This window comes from Protopterus annectens, chromosome 7.part0, assembly GCF_019279795.1.
Source record: "Protopterus annectens isolate FY-2018-M chromosome 7.part0, PAN1.0, whole genome shotgun sequence".
Taxonomy (NCBI): Eukaryota; Metazoa; Chordata; order Ceratodontiformes; family Protopteridae; genus Protopterus; species Protopterus annectens.
This window is the reverse complement of record NC_056739.1, coordinates 447564398-447580888: the sequence shown is the minus strand read 5'-3', so window position 1 is coordinate 447580888 and position 16491 is coordinate 447564398. Positions and strand designations below refer to the sequence as shown.

The 16491-nt window shown below is 39.2% G+C and overlaps 1 protein-coding gene across 3 annotated transcripts in view; it reads right to left on the bottom strand.

The window, feature by feature from the left end:
* The window catches only part of LOC122806528 (C-type lectin domain family 10 member A-like), a 305649-nt gene that overhangs the window by 191126 nt on the left and 98032 nt on the right, over positions 1-16491 (bottom strand). For all 3 annotated transcript variants that reach the window (XM_044077028.1, XM_044077030.1, XM_044077029.1), the window contains one exon: positions 4763-4888. In XM_044077028.1, coding sequence (XP_043932963.1) covers positions 4763-4888 — 126 coding nt within the window. The remainder of the gene's footprint in view (positions 1-4762; positions 4889-16491) is intronic.

The following is a 16491-nucleotide window of genomic DNA, read 5'->3' as shown; positions in this document are numbered from 1 at the left end:
CGGCTGCTCCCGCTAGGGGTTGCCACAGCAGATCAACTGTTTCCATTTCTTCCTGTCCTCTGCATCTTGCTCTGTCACACCAACCACCTGCATGTCCTCTCTCACCACATCCATAAACCTTATCTTAGGCCTTCCTCTTTTCCTGTTACCTGACAGTTTCATTCTTAGCATCTTTTTCCCAATATACTCTGTATCCCTCCTCAGCATATGTCCAAATCAATGTAATCTTGCCTCTCTGGCTTTGTCTCCAAACCTGGTTGACTTCTTCGAGACAGTTACCAAGGCTATAGACGAGGGAAAGGTGGTTCACACAGCCTACCTTAATCTTGCCAAGGCGTTCGACACCATTCCTCACTCGGGTATTATAGAAAAACTCACCAGCCTGAACATAAACCCCTACGTCACAAGATGGGTTGCTAACTGGCTTACAGACAGAACTCATAGGGTAAGAATAGCGGGCTCCAGGTCTGACTCTAAACCAGTCACAAGTGGTGTCCCACAAGGCTGAGTTCTGGGACCCCTACTGTTCGGCATATATTTCTCAGAAGTACAGGCAAACACAAGAGGACTATGGCTAACCAAGTTCGCCGATGACTGCAAACTGGGAGCCATAATTGACTCTCTGGCAGACACGGACATCCTCTAAAAAGGCCTTACTGAGACAGACACCTGGTGTCAAAGTCATGGCCTCAAGCTAAATGCCAAAAAATGCATAGTCATCCCGTTTGGGAAAAACAAAACACCCACGAATTACCACATAGGCGGCAGCCCCCTTAATACAGAAGAGGTAATAAGAGATCTGGGGACCCAGGTAGATAGTAATCTCTCCTTTGACAATCATATTGCCAAAGTAGTTAGGAAATCCTTCTATGTGGCCCATCTAATTACTAAGGGGTTCGCATCTAGAAATAAAGAGGTTATAGTGCCCCTCTACTCATCACTCATCAGACCCATCATAGAGTACAATGCCCCATTTGGGATGTACCTCACAAGACACTTCCAACAGCTTGAAAGACCACAAAAGCACCTCACCAAGAGGATTACTGGCCTCAAACATATGTCCTATGCAGCCCAACTGAAAAAACTTCGGCTGTACTCAGTGGCATATCGCTTACTCAGAGGTGATCTCTGCCTGGATTACAATGCCTTGTCCAACTCAGAATTGATGGACATGCTCCACCTAAAGAAATCCAAGTCACTGCGAGCCACGTGCTCTAGTGAGTTAAACCTCACCACAACAATAAATAGAACATGCTGGAGAGATAGATTCCCATCACAGAGACTCCCATTGCTTTGGAACAAAATTCCTAACTACATTAGGCAAAGCCCCTCACTAACACTCTTCAAGAGAAGCCTTGACGGGTGGATGGGTAACAGAAAGTACACCCCTGGGATCACTTCATTGGTTCTGCTTGACAGAGGCTCAGTTAATTAGTCAATGGGGTGACGAAAGCCAACACACTCTGGCTAGGCTTATAAATGCCCTCGGGCAGATAGCCTAGTACCTACCTATGAACCTATGAACCTTCCAACCTGGGCAGACCCTCTAATATACTTATTCCTAATCCTGTTCATCCTCGTCACACCCAGTGCAAATCTTAACATCTTCAGCTCTGCCAAGTCAAGCTCTGACTCCTGCCTTTTTGTCAATGCCACTGTCTCCAAACCATATAACATAGCTGGTCTCACTACCCTCTTGCAGACCTTCCCTTTCACTCTTACTGGTACTCGTCTGTCACAAATCACTCCTGACACTCTTCTCCACCCACTCCATCCTGCCTGTATTCTCTTCTTCACCTCTCTTCCACATTCACCATTACTCTGAACTGTTGATCCCAAGTATTTAAACTCATCCACCTTCGCCACCTCTACTTCCTGCATCCTTCACCATTCCTCTATCCTCCCTCTCATTCACACACACATATTCCGTCTCAGTCCTGCTGACTTTCATTCCCCTTCTCTCTAGAGCATATCTCCACCTCTCCAGAGTCTCCTCCACCTGTTCCCTACTCTCACTACAGATCACAATGTAATCTGCAAACATCATAGTCCACGGGGACTCCTGTCTGATCTCATCTGTCAACCTGTCCATCACCATTGCAAATAAGAAAGGGCTCAGAACTGATCCTTGATGTAATCACACCTCCATCTTAAACGCATCCGTCACTCCCACTGCAGACATCACCGCTGTCACACTACCCTCGTACATATCCTGTACCACTCTTACATACTTCTCTGACACGCCTGACTTCCTCATACAATACCACAACTCCTTTCTAGGCACCCTGTCATATGCTTTCTCTAAGTCCACAAAGACACAATGCAACTCCTTCTGACCTTCTCTGTACTTTTCCATCAACACTCTCAGAGCAAACATCACATCTGTAGTGCTCTTTCCTGGCATAAAACCATACTGCTGATCACTAATCATCACCTCCCTTCTTAACCTAGCTTCCACTACTCTTTCCCATAACTTCATGCTGTGATTGATCAATTTAATCCCTCTGTAGTTACTACAGCTCTGCACATCGCCTTTATTCTTAAAAATCGGTACCAAAATACTTTTTATCTAAACTCACATGCTGTAAGCATATTTCTATAAATCAGTTTTCATAGGAAAATATCTATGTAAAGTGAAGAACCCTATACATGCTCCATCCAAATGGTGAACTCAGTCAATGGCGATTTGTAAAACAAATTAATAAAACCATTAACAGCCAACACAAAAGTCCATCGATTAAACTTTACTTTTAAACATTTTATTTATTTTGGCAGCTATTTGCATCATTATTTGACAATTAGACCAAATTATCTGTGTGTGTGTGTGTGTGTGTGTGTGTGTGTGTGTGTGTGTGTGTGTGTGTGTGTGTGTGTGTATATATATATATATATATATATATATATATATATATATATACATAAATATATACCCAGATTTTCTGCTGACACAACAATTCATTGTCAGCAAACTGATCTAAGCTTTGACCAGATCTTAGAGTACTGAGAACTAATTTGTGAAGGAGATACGATATCTGCAAATAATGTACTTCACAAGGGGACTGTGTATAGATGGTAGTCTTCCTTCACTAATTAAGCAATAACTGATGACATGGTGTGGTATATTGAAGATTTACCCACGGTTGGTGTAGTTTAATCATGAGGGTGAAGCCTAAGTGATTAAACAAAGCCAACCATGGGTAAATCTTCAATATACCACAACCATGGAGTCGGTTATTGCTATTATACAATGACATTATTTAAGCAAAAAAATACTTAATGTCTTTGTATAACGGCAGATTGCTGTTCTTTCACCGGTTGTAGTATACTTATTCTGCTTTTTGATGTGCTGCGCATGCGTATGGAACTTGCGTTCCCACGCATACCCAGTACATAAAGGCTTTGAAATGGAAGCAGCAGAGAAAAGAAAGTCTCTGTTGCTCTGTTTTCTCTCTTTTTCTTTTTATTGTACAAAACAAAGATTTGGGACAGTTTATACCAACGGAAAAATGTCCGGGCGACCGAACCTTTTTCCGTTGGTATATTGTGGGATTTACAATGGGCACGCTTGTTGGGCTGGCCAATCAGCATGCACGTTTTAGAATATTAATAGGGAGGAATTGTATAATATAAAATAATCCATGTGAAGGCTATAGAGTTACTCAAGCTCTGTATTTCATGTGAAATCAAATGTAATTCTAAGTGGTCAGCATAATACTCCCACATTGATCTTATGATTATGTTAGCACATCAGTAGCTTGTAATGACTTTTCCTTTCATAAATATGAATTTTTGTGACTAATTTTATATTAATAGTGGGAAAAAGTTAGAGTTTAAAAGGTACTTAAGATGTATACTTTTAATGGTCGCCCCCATGACGCTCTAGTAATCTAATACAGATCTGAATTATAGATGCCATTTAACACAGACAGTTTATGGAACCTTGGAAAGTATACAAAAATAAACAAATGGGAGAGCATATTGTAAGCAACATGTAGGGATGAGTGGTGAGTCGCTGAATGGGAGGCCAAAGAGGCTAGGTACGTCTTTATATGGACCCCGTTTGATCAGAATATGGATATTTAGTTTTATGAGCAGTATATAAAATTTAACATTTTATTTTGCCTCATCTAGGTTAAATTGTACAGGAATCTGTTTACCGCAAGTTGTACACCAACAAAGAAGGACTTTTCTCATTCTCATCTGCCTTTGATCCTTTTCCTTCTGTGGAGGAGCACACTCCCCATTTTAATAATCGGCAGTGTATGTATTGTTTTCCATTTTTCTTTCTTTTCCTTTCTTGGCTCTCTGGCTGTGGTTATTTTGCCATTTTCTCTTTTATGATAATATTATACCTGTTGCCTGCTAAATGGATGCCTCATACTCTAAAGTTTAGGAACCTGAGTATTTTAAGAAATTTGTATTATCATAGTCTATTCATTGTCATAGATGATATTGTGTGGCATATAGTTGTTTATGTCAGGTTCAATTTGCTAAGTCATATTTGTAATGTCATGGAATATTTTATAGCATATGTTTCCATTTACTGAAAATTATAAATAAAGCAAACAAAAAGTATGTATGACTTAAATAAAAGAGAAAGTTCAAATGGAGATTCAAAAATTAATCTAGGTTGAAATCTACTATAAGACAAAGATGATTCAGTTAGTTTAAATCACAACTGTTACTTCACTGTAGCATACTAGTTAAACAATGAGAAATATAGTCGTAAGTAACAAAAGTGAATACAAAGAACAATACTCACTATTCGATGCCATAATTATTATTATCACCAGTAGCAAGATGGTTAGGGCAATGAAAAGACCAAGAAGTATCCTTGTTGACCTTTTAGATGAAGTTGCTGAGAATGAGTGCAGGTTGTCATATATTCCTAAGTTCAGTCAACAAAAAGCAAAGCGTCAAGTTTCAGTTCAGTTAGAAGATGTATTTTATAAACAAGATTAAGGCAGCTCAACTATAGGCCCATTTTCACGTCTTTATTAGATTGCTTAAAAGATTATTCTGCGGTCAAGCCCACAAAGCTCATCTGGGTATAAATCTAAGCAATTTCAGATTCAAAAAGAAAATATGCATGATGCAAACAGTTAGTGTAACAGCACTTGCTATATTATTGAATGCCTAAAACATACATTTTAGCATGTAAGATCAATTACTATGGTTTGGTGAGCAGGTGTTGCTAATGGGACTGTACTTTTTTTTTTTGAGGGGCAGTTTAAATTCTGATATTTACATACCACAGTGCAAATGAAAATGTAAAGCACGTCAAAGCACAAAATAATAAACAAAAAAAGGGGAATGAGCACCGGGCAGGTTCTGATAACAACACACACTGAAATTGCGTATATAAAAAAAGAAGTATCAGAATTCCACAGCAGAAAAATCAACACTTTTAATGGAGTAAAATACAAAAAGTGAGCGCTTTCGCGATCAGCCCTGATCGCTTCCTCAGACTACAATAATCACTATATCAATATTATTGTATTATTGTAGTCTGAGGAAGCGATCAAGGCTGATCGCAAAAGCGCTCACTTTTTGTATTTTACTCCATTAAAAGTGTTGATTTTTCTGCCGTGGAATTCTGATACTTCTTTTTTTATATACACAAAATAATAACCTAGTGAAAAATAACATGAGCATGAAAGCAACATGAGCATTATGATAAAAAGACACAACCATAATTCAATACTTGCATAGTCTTTTAATGAACATTTCAGCATTATACAGGAAGTCATGTAAAAGAGGCAACATTTTCTTTTCTTTTCTTTTTTTTTGTAGAAGGAAAAGGAAATCCAAAGTTATCAATACCTCATCCATTTCCATTCTGTTTTGGGTTTGCATAACACTGGTATAAGAAATAGGCCACCCATACCTTCCATGCAGGGAGTTTCACCCTTGTATCCTCTAATATATCCAATTCCAAGGGTGCACCAGCTCAGAGTACATTTAGATGTTTCAACTAAATGGTCTATTAATGAACTGAGAAACACTAAGCCAAGAGATAGGGAGAAGAGAGAGATATTTGCTTTTAGCCACTGACTGCATACATTCAGGCTATGTAAGATTCAGTTGCTCTTCTCTGGTTTCTGCATTTCTGTACACTTTCAAAATATAGCTACCTTTAGAAAATTATTTCCTGGTTGACACTGGGTATATATACATAAGGTATATATGTTTGCCTTCTTAATTAAGATATTCATTTTCAGACATTAAAGGAGTTATTTGCCCTTCTTCTTGGTTTGCAGTCTGCAGACCATCATTACATACACTTATCAAATTTAGCACTTAGCTCCTGCTATGGATGCATGGTATGTATAAATATAGATGTGTTTGATAAAATTAGAATGTCTACATTTTCTTTTCTGTGCTTGTAGTCTGTGGGACAACATTACGCACACTTATTAAATTTAGTACTGAACTTTGTATAGATACCTGGTATGTATAGTCGTAACTGGAGTCATGTTTGATAAAACTAGTAGGTGAAATGTTTTAATCACTAAACACTCTGGAAATTGAATACAACTTAACTGATATTTTTGATTTTATTTGAAAGACGAGAAGCATATATCTAGGTATCACCTGTAGAATAACATTGTACACTATCAAATCACAGGTGGGCTGTTTTTTCTGATAATACAGTCACTAGGATGTTGCATACTTAATGAACAGGATCAAATCTTTATGATAGAGATGTATTTAAAGTGTAAACAGCTTTATTAAAAATTTCTTTAATAAATGTAGAGATCAGATACTGTAGGTGTTAAGAAAGACTCAAAAAGTTGAGTAGCAGAACATTTCAAAATAAAATGTTACACTACTTCTGTGCAACTCAAAAAATTCTCATTAAAAATGCCATGTTATGAAAATGCGGAGTTAAGATTTTTCTTTCTGAAATATGTTTTAGTATTGTGGAAAAATTCAAAAATTCAAGAACTCTATAAACAGATGCAAAGGCTTAGCCAAAGGCTTGAGTCATTTTTGTTTTCTTCCTAAACTGCACATTACTATTATTACTATAAATACTTTAACTCAAAAGCACATCTTCATAACTTTATTCAGTACTGTTATTGGTAAAATAAGGATACAGAGATATAAAAGGAAGCATAGTCAGAGATGAGAAGTCTCATCTCCCCTCCTCTTATCTGCTCACTACTTAGGCAAAACAAAATCTTGTTAACTATTGTTGCACACTATTTCTCAGATGCTTTACCTATATGCAGTTTTATTTCTTACTATTGCAGTATTGAATAATTACTTTTCTGTGTTTTGCTCTACTACCAGCAGAAGTTGCTGCCTGGCTACTTACCGGGTTCTTTGATATGTTTTGCATTGAATATATAGCATGATAGGTATTTCAGATGGTATGTTGTTAAAACAAAAACCATATTATGCAAGTAATAAATAGGGCAGGTGCATAGACTAAATAGTTGCATATTTTCTTTCTTATCTATTTGGATCACAGTATGTCCTTGTGTATTTATACAAGGCATTACTAAAATCACCTTACTGTATGTGTACCTAACAAGTCTCTGTTTAGAGAAAAAAAAAAAAAACAACATGAAAAGTCTAATTACAAAATATTTTGGTTACTTGCACTGAGTAAATATGTGATGTCACAGCACACCAGCTTTACACATAGTTATTTTTATGCTTCGTTACATCATTACACAAGGTGAGTTACCTTCCAGCAAAATGCCACCCCATTCCAGCACCTATATGTAGCAGATGTCACTAAGTGTATCATCTGATCTACATGTGACCCCAGTGTCATACCATTTCTGGTATGCCACAGTCAGGTGACCAGTATAGCCTTAGGGTGATGACACGGGCTAGGAACCTACATTATAAAGTGTATATAAGCTGGAAAATGACACCATAAACATTTTCATCCATAACTATATTGCCATTGTCATTCATGTTGTAACTACACTTGTAGTGATGGGCAAACAGACCATTTCATTAGTAAGTCAGTCGGTATACATAGCAGGTTAGGGATCTGTCTGTAGTGTGCCATTTGGTTGCTCCTCCTATTTCTTTAACTGGTCATTTGCCTACCTACTGAAACATCAGGGTCTACTGAACTTTTTGTTTGTCTGTTTGAGGTAAGGGATAATTGAATGTGGAACATAACACAAACATACTAATGCACCTACTTAAGTTGCTATTTAAGGATTGTATTTGCTCAGGTAAAAAGTTACTTTATGCCAAGTTAAACATTTAACTTCACAATTTATTGCCCAAGAATCTGTTTTACTATGTAATTATCATATTTACTAGCTTAATATTTGTGAAAAGTCAACCTACAATTAAAAGCAACACAAATCTGTAACATTGACCCCCGGAATTACTATTCTTCCATGCAGGACTAGCATAGTCCTGCACGGAAGCGGCCATTTAGGAGCATGATGGCAGCGCGCCATACATATCAATGAAGGTGCGCTGCCTGAACTCCTAATCTTACATGGAGCGTGTAAGAGTGCAGGGGCATGTCTGAGAGCAGAGCTCTCAGAATATACATGTCCCTGCAATGAAGAACAGCAGAAAGTCCTAAAAGAATAAGCAAGACCGCTCATAGGTGTACGCATACCCCCAGCAACATCCCCCACATATACAAGAGCAATAGTTAACACAATAAATATAAAGATACTTTATTTTTTTAAGAAACAGATTAAATTTAACTGTAGGTGCGTGGGTTTGCCCATCGCTTAGCTATGGTTAATGCAGCTTAAATGGCAGAAGAGGATAAAAAGCAAGATATATGCAAAATGAAACAGTGTAGAAATAGTGTAGTGGGCAGAGTGTTCACCTTACAGGCAACCATTCCCGGTTCAAGTCCCACTGCAGCACATTCCATTTTCCATGTTAAATCACATTATGACCAATATTCTTAGTTGCATAACCTACTAAATAACATATATTTGTGAACTGGAGTAGTGCATTAAATGCAGATGTGAGGTGTCAGTGTCATAATGTTGCAAAGTCCCTAGATAATCACATGTGCCCCATACAGTATATTTACACAGGAATCAGGTATACAAATGGAAGGTAAAATGTGTAATGAATGATAACTCCATACAGCATCCCAATCATCCCACCTTCCCAAGAACCATTAGACATTATTAACTAAATTAGTGCAGTGGTAAGCTGGAGTAAGCATATTTAAGCAGTAGTAAGTGGGTTTAAGCCTGTTTGCTCAGGGGTAAGCAAGGCCACACAGGTTAAGCAATATTGAAGCTAAATCTCTGTAAGCATATATAACTGGAGGTTAGCACTGCTTACCTTCACGCAAACCCACGCAGACCCGCTTTCAATTGCTTAAAAGTGCCTTAATCACTCTGTATCCAAAGGCCCTTGTTCTGGCTAGCAGCAAAATGAACAGCCTTTGCAGGTCTCGAACCCAGGACCTTATACACTAGTGTCACAATAGCTAACCACTAAGCCATTACAGCAGTACAAGAGATTGAGGTATCACCAAACAGATCCTCACTATAGCAAACACCAACTTAACATATGAAAGGAATCTATATACAGTTCTATGTTGTATACCCTACTACATAACATAAATATGTGAACTGGAGTACTGCAGTAGGCCCAGATGTGAGGTGTAATTGTAATAAAGTGTTGAAGTCCCCTAATAAACACAAGGACCCCATATATTGTGCGTACACATGAATCATCGATACCAGACACACATATAACATGTAATGAATAATAAATCAATGCCAAAAAGCAAATACAATGCAAATGAAATATTAACCAATGCTAAGCATTGCACAGCCCAGCTTAGTAGGTGTAAGCGATGTGTAGGTCAGATAACTCAATTTGCCCATTGGTATACCCCTTTAAACAATGCCAACCTTAGGTAAGCAGGTTTGCCCATAGCTTAGCCTTTTCAAAACTATCCAGTCACGGCAAAGTGCGGGAGATCGGCCCTATTTAAACCCAACAAGCGGGAATACATCTCATAACTGGTTGTAGCTTCCCCTTGCAGGCACCATGTCTGGAATGGGAGAGGGTATGTGCTTTCCGGTGCAGTGCTGGGGCATCCAGGAGTGCAAAGCCATGGCAGGACTCCTTGTCAAAGACCATGAGAAGAGACTGCTGCAGGGTCAGTACCAGGATTCCCAATATAAAGCGGAATCCTGGGGCCATCTTGCCCATGACCTCACCAGTGCCACTGGCATACCCCAAACTGGTGAGCAGGTCAGGCATCACTATGCTGACCTGAAGCGGCAAAAGGGGGATCTCTTGGATCAGTGGATCCAAGAGGCCAGGAAGACAGGGTAAGTCCCAGCTGTGTGTAAGTATCACTCCGCTACTTGTTTAATAATTTCCAGCTCATGTATAGTATGGATAGGTAGGCTAAATATTCCTCTTATGTCCTTCACAGTGGCAAGTGAGTGGGCTGTGAACCAGGAGGCCCATGGATGTCACTTGAAGAGGTTGCAATGCGAGGCAGGTTAGTAATAGTCCTGCATGTACTGTCATAGGAAATAAATCTAAAAGTAGTAGTAAGTTAGTTGCCTGTATAAGATCTGTATTGTTTACGGCAAGTACTGCATACACCAGAGAATATGTCAGGAAGAGTCTCATATAGGTTGTATGCAAATAAAAACATAATAGCCTGACAATAAAAGTCTAACGGACGGACTGTATGTGTTTACGCTGGTGTTATATGGTAATGTAGATCTGCAATCACTTAATAGTATTGTTGTATTAAGCACTGTCACCCACACTGTGCAACATAAATAAAATGTGTAGGAATGTATGTATATAACTGGTGTAATCCCCAGAGGTCAATTAGTAAAACAGAGAGAGACAGAGACAGAAATCAGACAAAACACAGACAACAAACCCAAATAGCACACGCAACTGAGACGTGAACTGTTGTATTTTTTGCACACAAAGCGATGGTTCGAATCCTGGGAGTGGTAGTAGTCTGCGTACAGAATCATACCCCACAACTGAACTGATTTGTCCAGAATATCCACTAAATTGGCCCATATCTGCTGCTTGTCACTCTGTTCCCCAGGGAAATCAGTGGGATGATCTCAGACATCTAGGCTGCAAACAAGAAATAAAACTGATTGTTACACATCTATAAGAACAAACCTGTCACTCTATAACCCCCCCCCCAAACTGTTAAGAGAGTAATAAGCAAAGTATGTCCCATCTATGCCCCCATGTGGTCAAGCTGTGACCAGAGTGTGCACAGTAACAGAGTGAGATTTAAGGACATAATACTAATGTGAAATCTGGTACTTTGTGTAGCAACATTCAGGTAGTACTAACCAACATTGCTCCCACAGGTCCATTAGATATGAACACTGTGCCCAGAAATAAAAGATTGATACCCTGTACTGGTACTGTTTACTTTGGTATTGTATGGCATTGTTATTGTTTCAGTTGCTCTGAATAATAAGGTGTCACTCATCACTTTCACCCACACTGTGCTACATAATATAACTGTCTAGGAAATCCTGTGTAAGAGTGATGTAAGTCGCCAAAGGTTGAAGAGGGCAATAGTCTACATATGTCCCGGTTCACCTGCATGTGGTCAAGACATGGCCAGAGTCTGTGCAAAAAGAGATGGACAGGTATGCGCATAACATCAACCTGGAATCTGGGAGTATGTGTAGAAACAGTTAGTGTTAACAAACAATTCCTCCACAGGTATACCAGGTAAGAGGTGTATACTGCAGGTAAAAACTAGTTCATGTATATAGTTGTCGACAGCCATATCACTGTCCAAACTAAGGTAATAGTGTAGTGTACTAATACTTGCAAGGTACAGATAATGGCACTGACTAGGAAAGTAATGTAAACTACAGGAATATACTAGTTGTTAATTGACATCCCCCCCTACCATATCTCCAACAATAAACTAAATACCCAACTCACTGGTACGTGATGACTTCACTGTAATGTTGGGACATATGTCCTACTGTTTGATAATTATTTAAATCTGTTTCTATGCATGTGCTATGTTGAAATATGCCAACACTGGTGGCATGGTGCCATCAATGTACCTGCATACTGAGGTAATTACCACAGTGGTCCCATTTATGCATGTGTTCTGTTTGCAACTGTTCCATATGTGGTGTCTGGGTTAATGGGAATATCTATGCATGCTGTTATACCTAATCCTGGAATGTGTTGACTATTATTAACCCACATATGTTGATAAAACATAAACTTCATAGCACGTATGGGAATGCGGGTCCCAGCGGACCCACCTGTCTCACCTCAGCTGGCCATGGCACTGGGCACCAGCACATCTGGGGGCCCAACCTGGGACCTCCTCATCCATTAGTCCTGCACCATCTTCAGGTGGAACCACCTCAGGCAATGGGGCTCGTCCCTCCCAGGAGAGGGCAAGGACAGGAACCTGTCACCTGTTGCCAGGTCTGTGTTGTGGTGCGTAACGAACTCAATCAGCAGTTTGGAGATCTGCTATGCCAGATCGAGGGCCTCATGTCATGACTAGAGGGTCAGCCTAGCTCTCCGACTCAGCCCCAAGCACAGCCACCTTCGGGGCTGTGAAGGTGCAGTGGTGACTGTCCATGGGTGACGACCTCAATCCCACTGTTTCCACTAGGAGGCTCATGGGCTTCCGATTAACCAACACCCCTCCTCATCAAGATGTGTACCCCCCACATGTGTCATATATTGCCCCTGTATGCGTCTTGTTTGTCTTGTCTGTTAAACTACCCAACCTACCTCCCCAAATATACCTACTATCCCTCCCCAACATCCCACTCTCACCTGAAAATAAAAGGGCAGTCTGTTCCCATGAAAATATCTCACCCCATACATAGCTGACCATTTCACACACGTGTCCACTGGACACATGTAATCTAGTCTAATTGGCATGGCAACATATTATTGTTGTCCTCACCCCTCTTTCAGGGGTTTGAGTGTCCAAATTTACCTCCAAAGTTAGTGCATATGCACAGCTGTTGCTGTAGAAGAAATGGGCAACTATGGACCTTCCCTACACCCTTCCTGCACATCCCTAGCTATTTTCCCTACTGTCTGTTCCACTTTGTATCCCTTTTTCACCACTTTCTTATCAACCCTTTTTTCTTTTCTTTTAAAGAAATTTTAAAGAAATTAGCACAGGGGTAAGCAGGAGTAAGCACTTTTAAGCAGCAGTAAAAGGGTGCAAGCTTGTTTGTGCGGGGGTAAGCAATGCCTACACAGGTAAAGCAATTGAGAAGCTCAATCTGCGGGGGTAAGCAATGCCTACACAGGTTAAGCAATTGAGAAGCTCAGTCAGTATAAGAAACTGTACCTGGAAGTTACCAGTACTAACATCTGCGCAAACCCACGCAAACCCGCTTGCAACTGCTTAAAAGTGCCTTAATCACTCTGTATCCAACGGCCCTTGTTTTGCCCAGCAACAAAATGAACAGCCTTTGCAACACTCAAACCCATGACCCTACACACCATAGACAAAGTGATTTACCACTAAGCCATGTCAAATATACACAACACTGATGTTTTCACAAACATATCATCCAGCCCAATCATTCAAAAGTAGAGGAAATGTATTTAAGCATGTAGATGTGTGTGTGTGTGTGTGTGTGTGTGTGTGTGTGTGTGTGTGTGTGTGTGTGTGTGTGTGTGTGTGTGTGTGTGTGTGTGTGTGTGTGTATGTATATCTATATAGATATATCTATATATGTATATATATATATATATATATATATATATATTTATATATTTTATATATAAAACTATATACATATATATATATATATATATATATATATATATATATACATATACATATATATATATATATATATATATATATATATATATATATATATATACACATATGCATACATCTATATGTATGTGTATATATATATATATATATATATATATATATATATATATATATAGAGAGAGAGAGAGAGAGATACAATACATATACATATATATATATATATATATATATATATATATATGTGTAAATATATATATATATATATATATATATATATATATATATATATATATATATATATACAGACATATATCTATATCTATAAAAGAGAACATAAAAACATATATGTCCACATGCACTGTTAACGGGGGTGAGGGGGCCCAAGCAACATATGTCTTGTACATATAGATATACCCCCCACAGCCAAACACATCTGCCCTGCAATACAATACCAACTGTTGCAAATCCCATAACCAGGACCTGACACAACATGGGCACAAGATGTTAACAGTACTCCATCCCACCTGTATGATGTCAGGCTGGTATCAGTAACATATCATGCAGTACAGTCTGGCTACCATAGGGAATGTACAATGTGGAAGCAATCAACATTCCTAGGATGCACATACACCGACACATATATGCAGTTACATATCTATATATATATATATATATATATATATATATATATATATATATAACTACACATACACCCACAGAGATATGTAAACTAAGATACATATGTAGAAGGTGCACACAATATGCAACAGCCACTATGCCTACAGTTGCCACCTTACCAAATGGACACTGTATGAGCCACCCATACAAATGACAATTGTTGCCTGCAACATATACACACAGAGAGGTCAAAGGATATAACACCACACACAGGTTTGCATACATGGGAAAGCTTTATTTGTGTACTATTACAGTTGTATATGTCATGTCATATAGCTGTTTAGAGTCTAACATACATATAAACAGACTAATACAACTGTCAGACAGATAAATTAATACAGTATTCTGGAAAACTTTACATATGTTACTGTCCAGGTCAAGGCCTTCAAGGAGTACAACAGTAAAGATAGACTGGGCCACAGGATAACAATCAATCAACAGTAAGTAATGCATATGTATAGTTCAGCAGCCTCTATCTACACTCTGTAAACAATCCCTAGGGGGTAAAGACCTCAGCTGACACAATGGAATGTATCTGTTACATAACAAGGCATAACTGACACCATCACAATCACAGTCACAAAAAGAACAGCCTGTATGGCAGTAAGCAGTAGGCCTGCATTTACCCAAGGTGAATTGTATGGTAATGTGCATCCAGATACCTTAAGGCAGCTTACCCCTGATACCCCCACATGTTGTAACAACCTAGGTTAGTTATGGTGCATCCCCCCATAGACTGACATACAGGGCCATATACCTCTGTTACATACACTGACCTCTGGAGTGCTTAAGTGTACACATGTATTGTGTAGATGAAGCCCACACGTATATGGACCCAACCCCACAATATGTGTGGTGGCCACAACAGCAGTGGAATGATGGTAGGAATGGCATCATGACATACTCACAGCCCACTACATAACCCCTGACAGCATGTCATATGGACAAAGCCTGGTATGCAGGTGGAGGACAGAGGCTGGAACACAGGTCCATATGTGAAATAGAGTTGTCATACACTAAGCAAGTTGCTGGTCTTACAGGATCGACTGCAACATACCCTTAGTCAGGAATATGACATTGGAAACACAAATGGATGTACTGATAGCACTCAAAACACACACTGCCAGTGATATATCTGACAACAGACCTGTGTGGCGGACAGACAAAACATAACAGGCCCACAGTTGAGAGCTATGCAGACAGATTGCATTCCATGTTAAACTAGTATGTACACACAAACCCTGTAATACTGGTGCTAGACAATGCATACAACAACACTACTCACACTATGTCTGTAGTTCTGGAACCTCCAACAAATATGTAGCTGGCCTGAGTGTGCAAGTTGTCTTGTAGGAGGTATTGCTACCTGCTATCTGTAACACACAGGAAGGATGTCCATCATACAGGAAAGGTAAAGGGACCATGCACACATTATATAGGGATTTATAGTAGTGGATTGCCATGACAGTGGTAACTGGAAGTACTACACAGCATGCTGCATACAGGTAGCAAGTGGAGGACACTGACTGGTGCAGAGGCCATCACCTGATCATGTGCATAACCTACAAAAGCCATGCTGCAATCTATTCAAAGCAGCGCAAAACATTTACTGGAGAGAGACCGAGATAGAGAAAGAGAGAGTGAAAGGCAAAAAAAAAAAAAAAAAAAAAAACACAACAAAAAGAAAAAAACATCCATCCAACAAACTATCCAGAAGAGACATCATTCCCACAACAGGTATGTGAAGTATATATGCATGTAATTGACTGTAGTACTTGGTCCATAATAATGGGATAGATGATGTGGAATGATTTTATATGTGCCATTAGGTGCTGTTGTTGTAATGGTGTTAAGCTAAACAACTGCTAAGGACAATATTGTCTGTCCCTGTGGGTAGTGGGCCATACCCGTGCAGCACAGCACTGACTGATAAGATGCAAGCCATCATAATGTGTGTGTTTGTAATGGGAAGCATGTATATTACTGTGGCCAATAGCTGGTGGTGGAAGTAATGTCATAATGATGGACACGTGCGTTCCACAGCCCACCACTTGCAGTATACT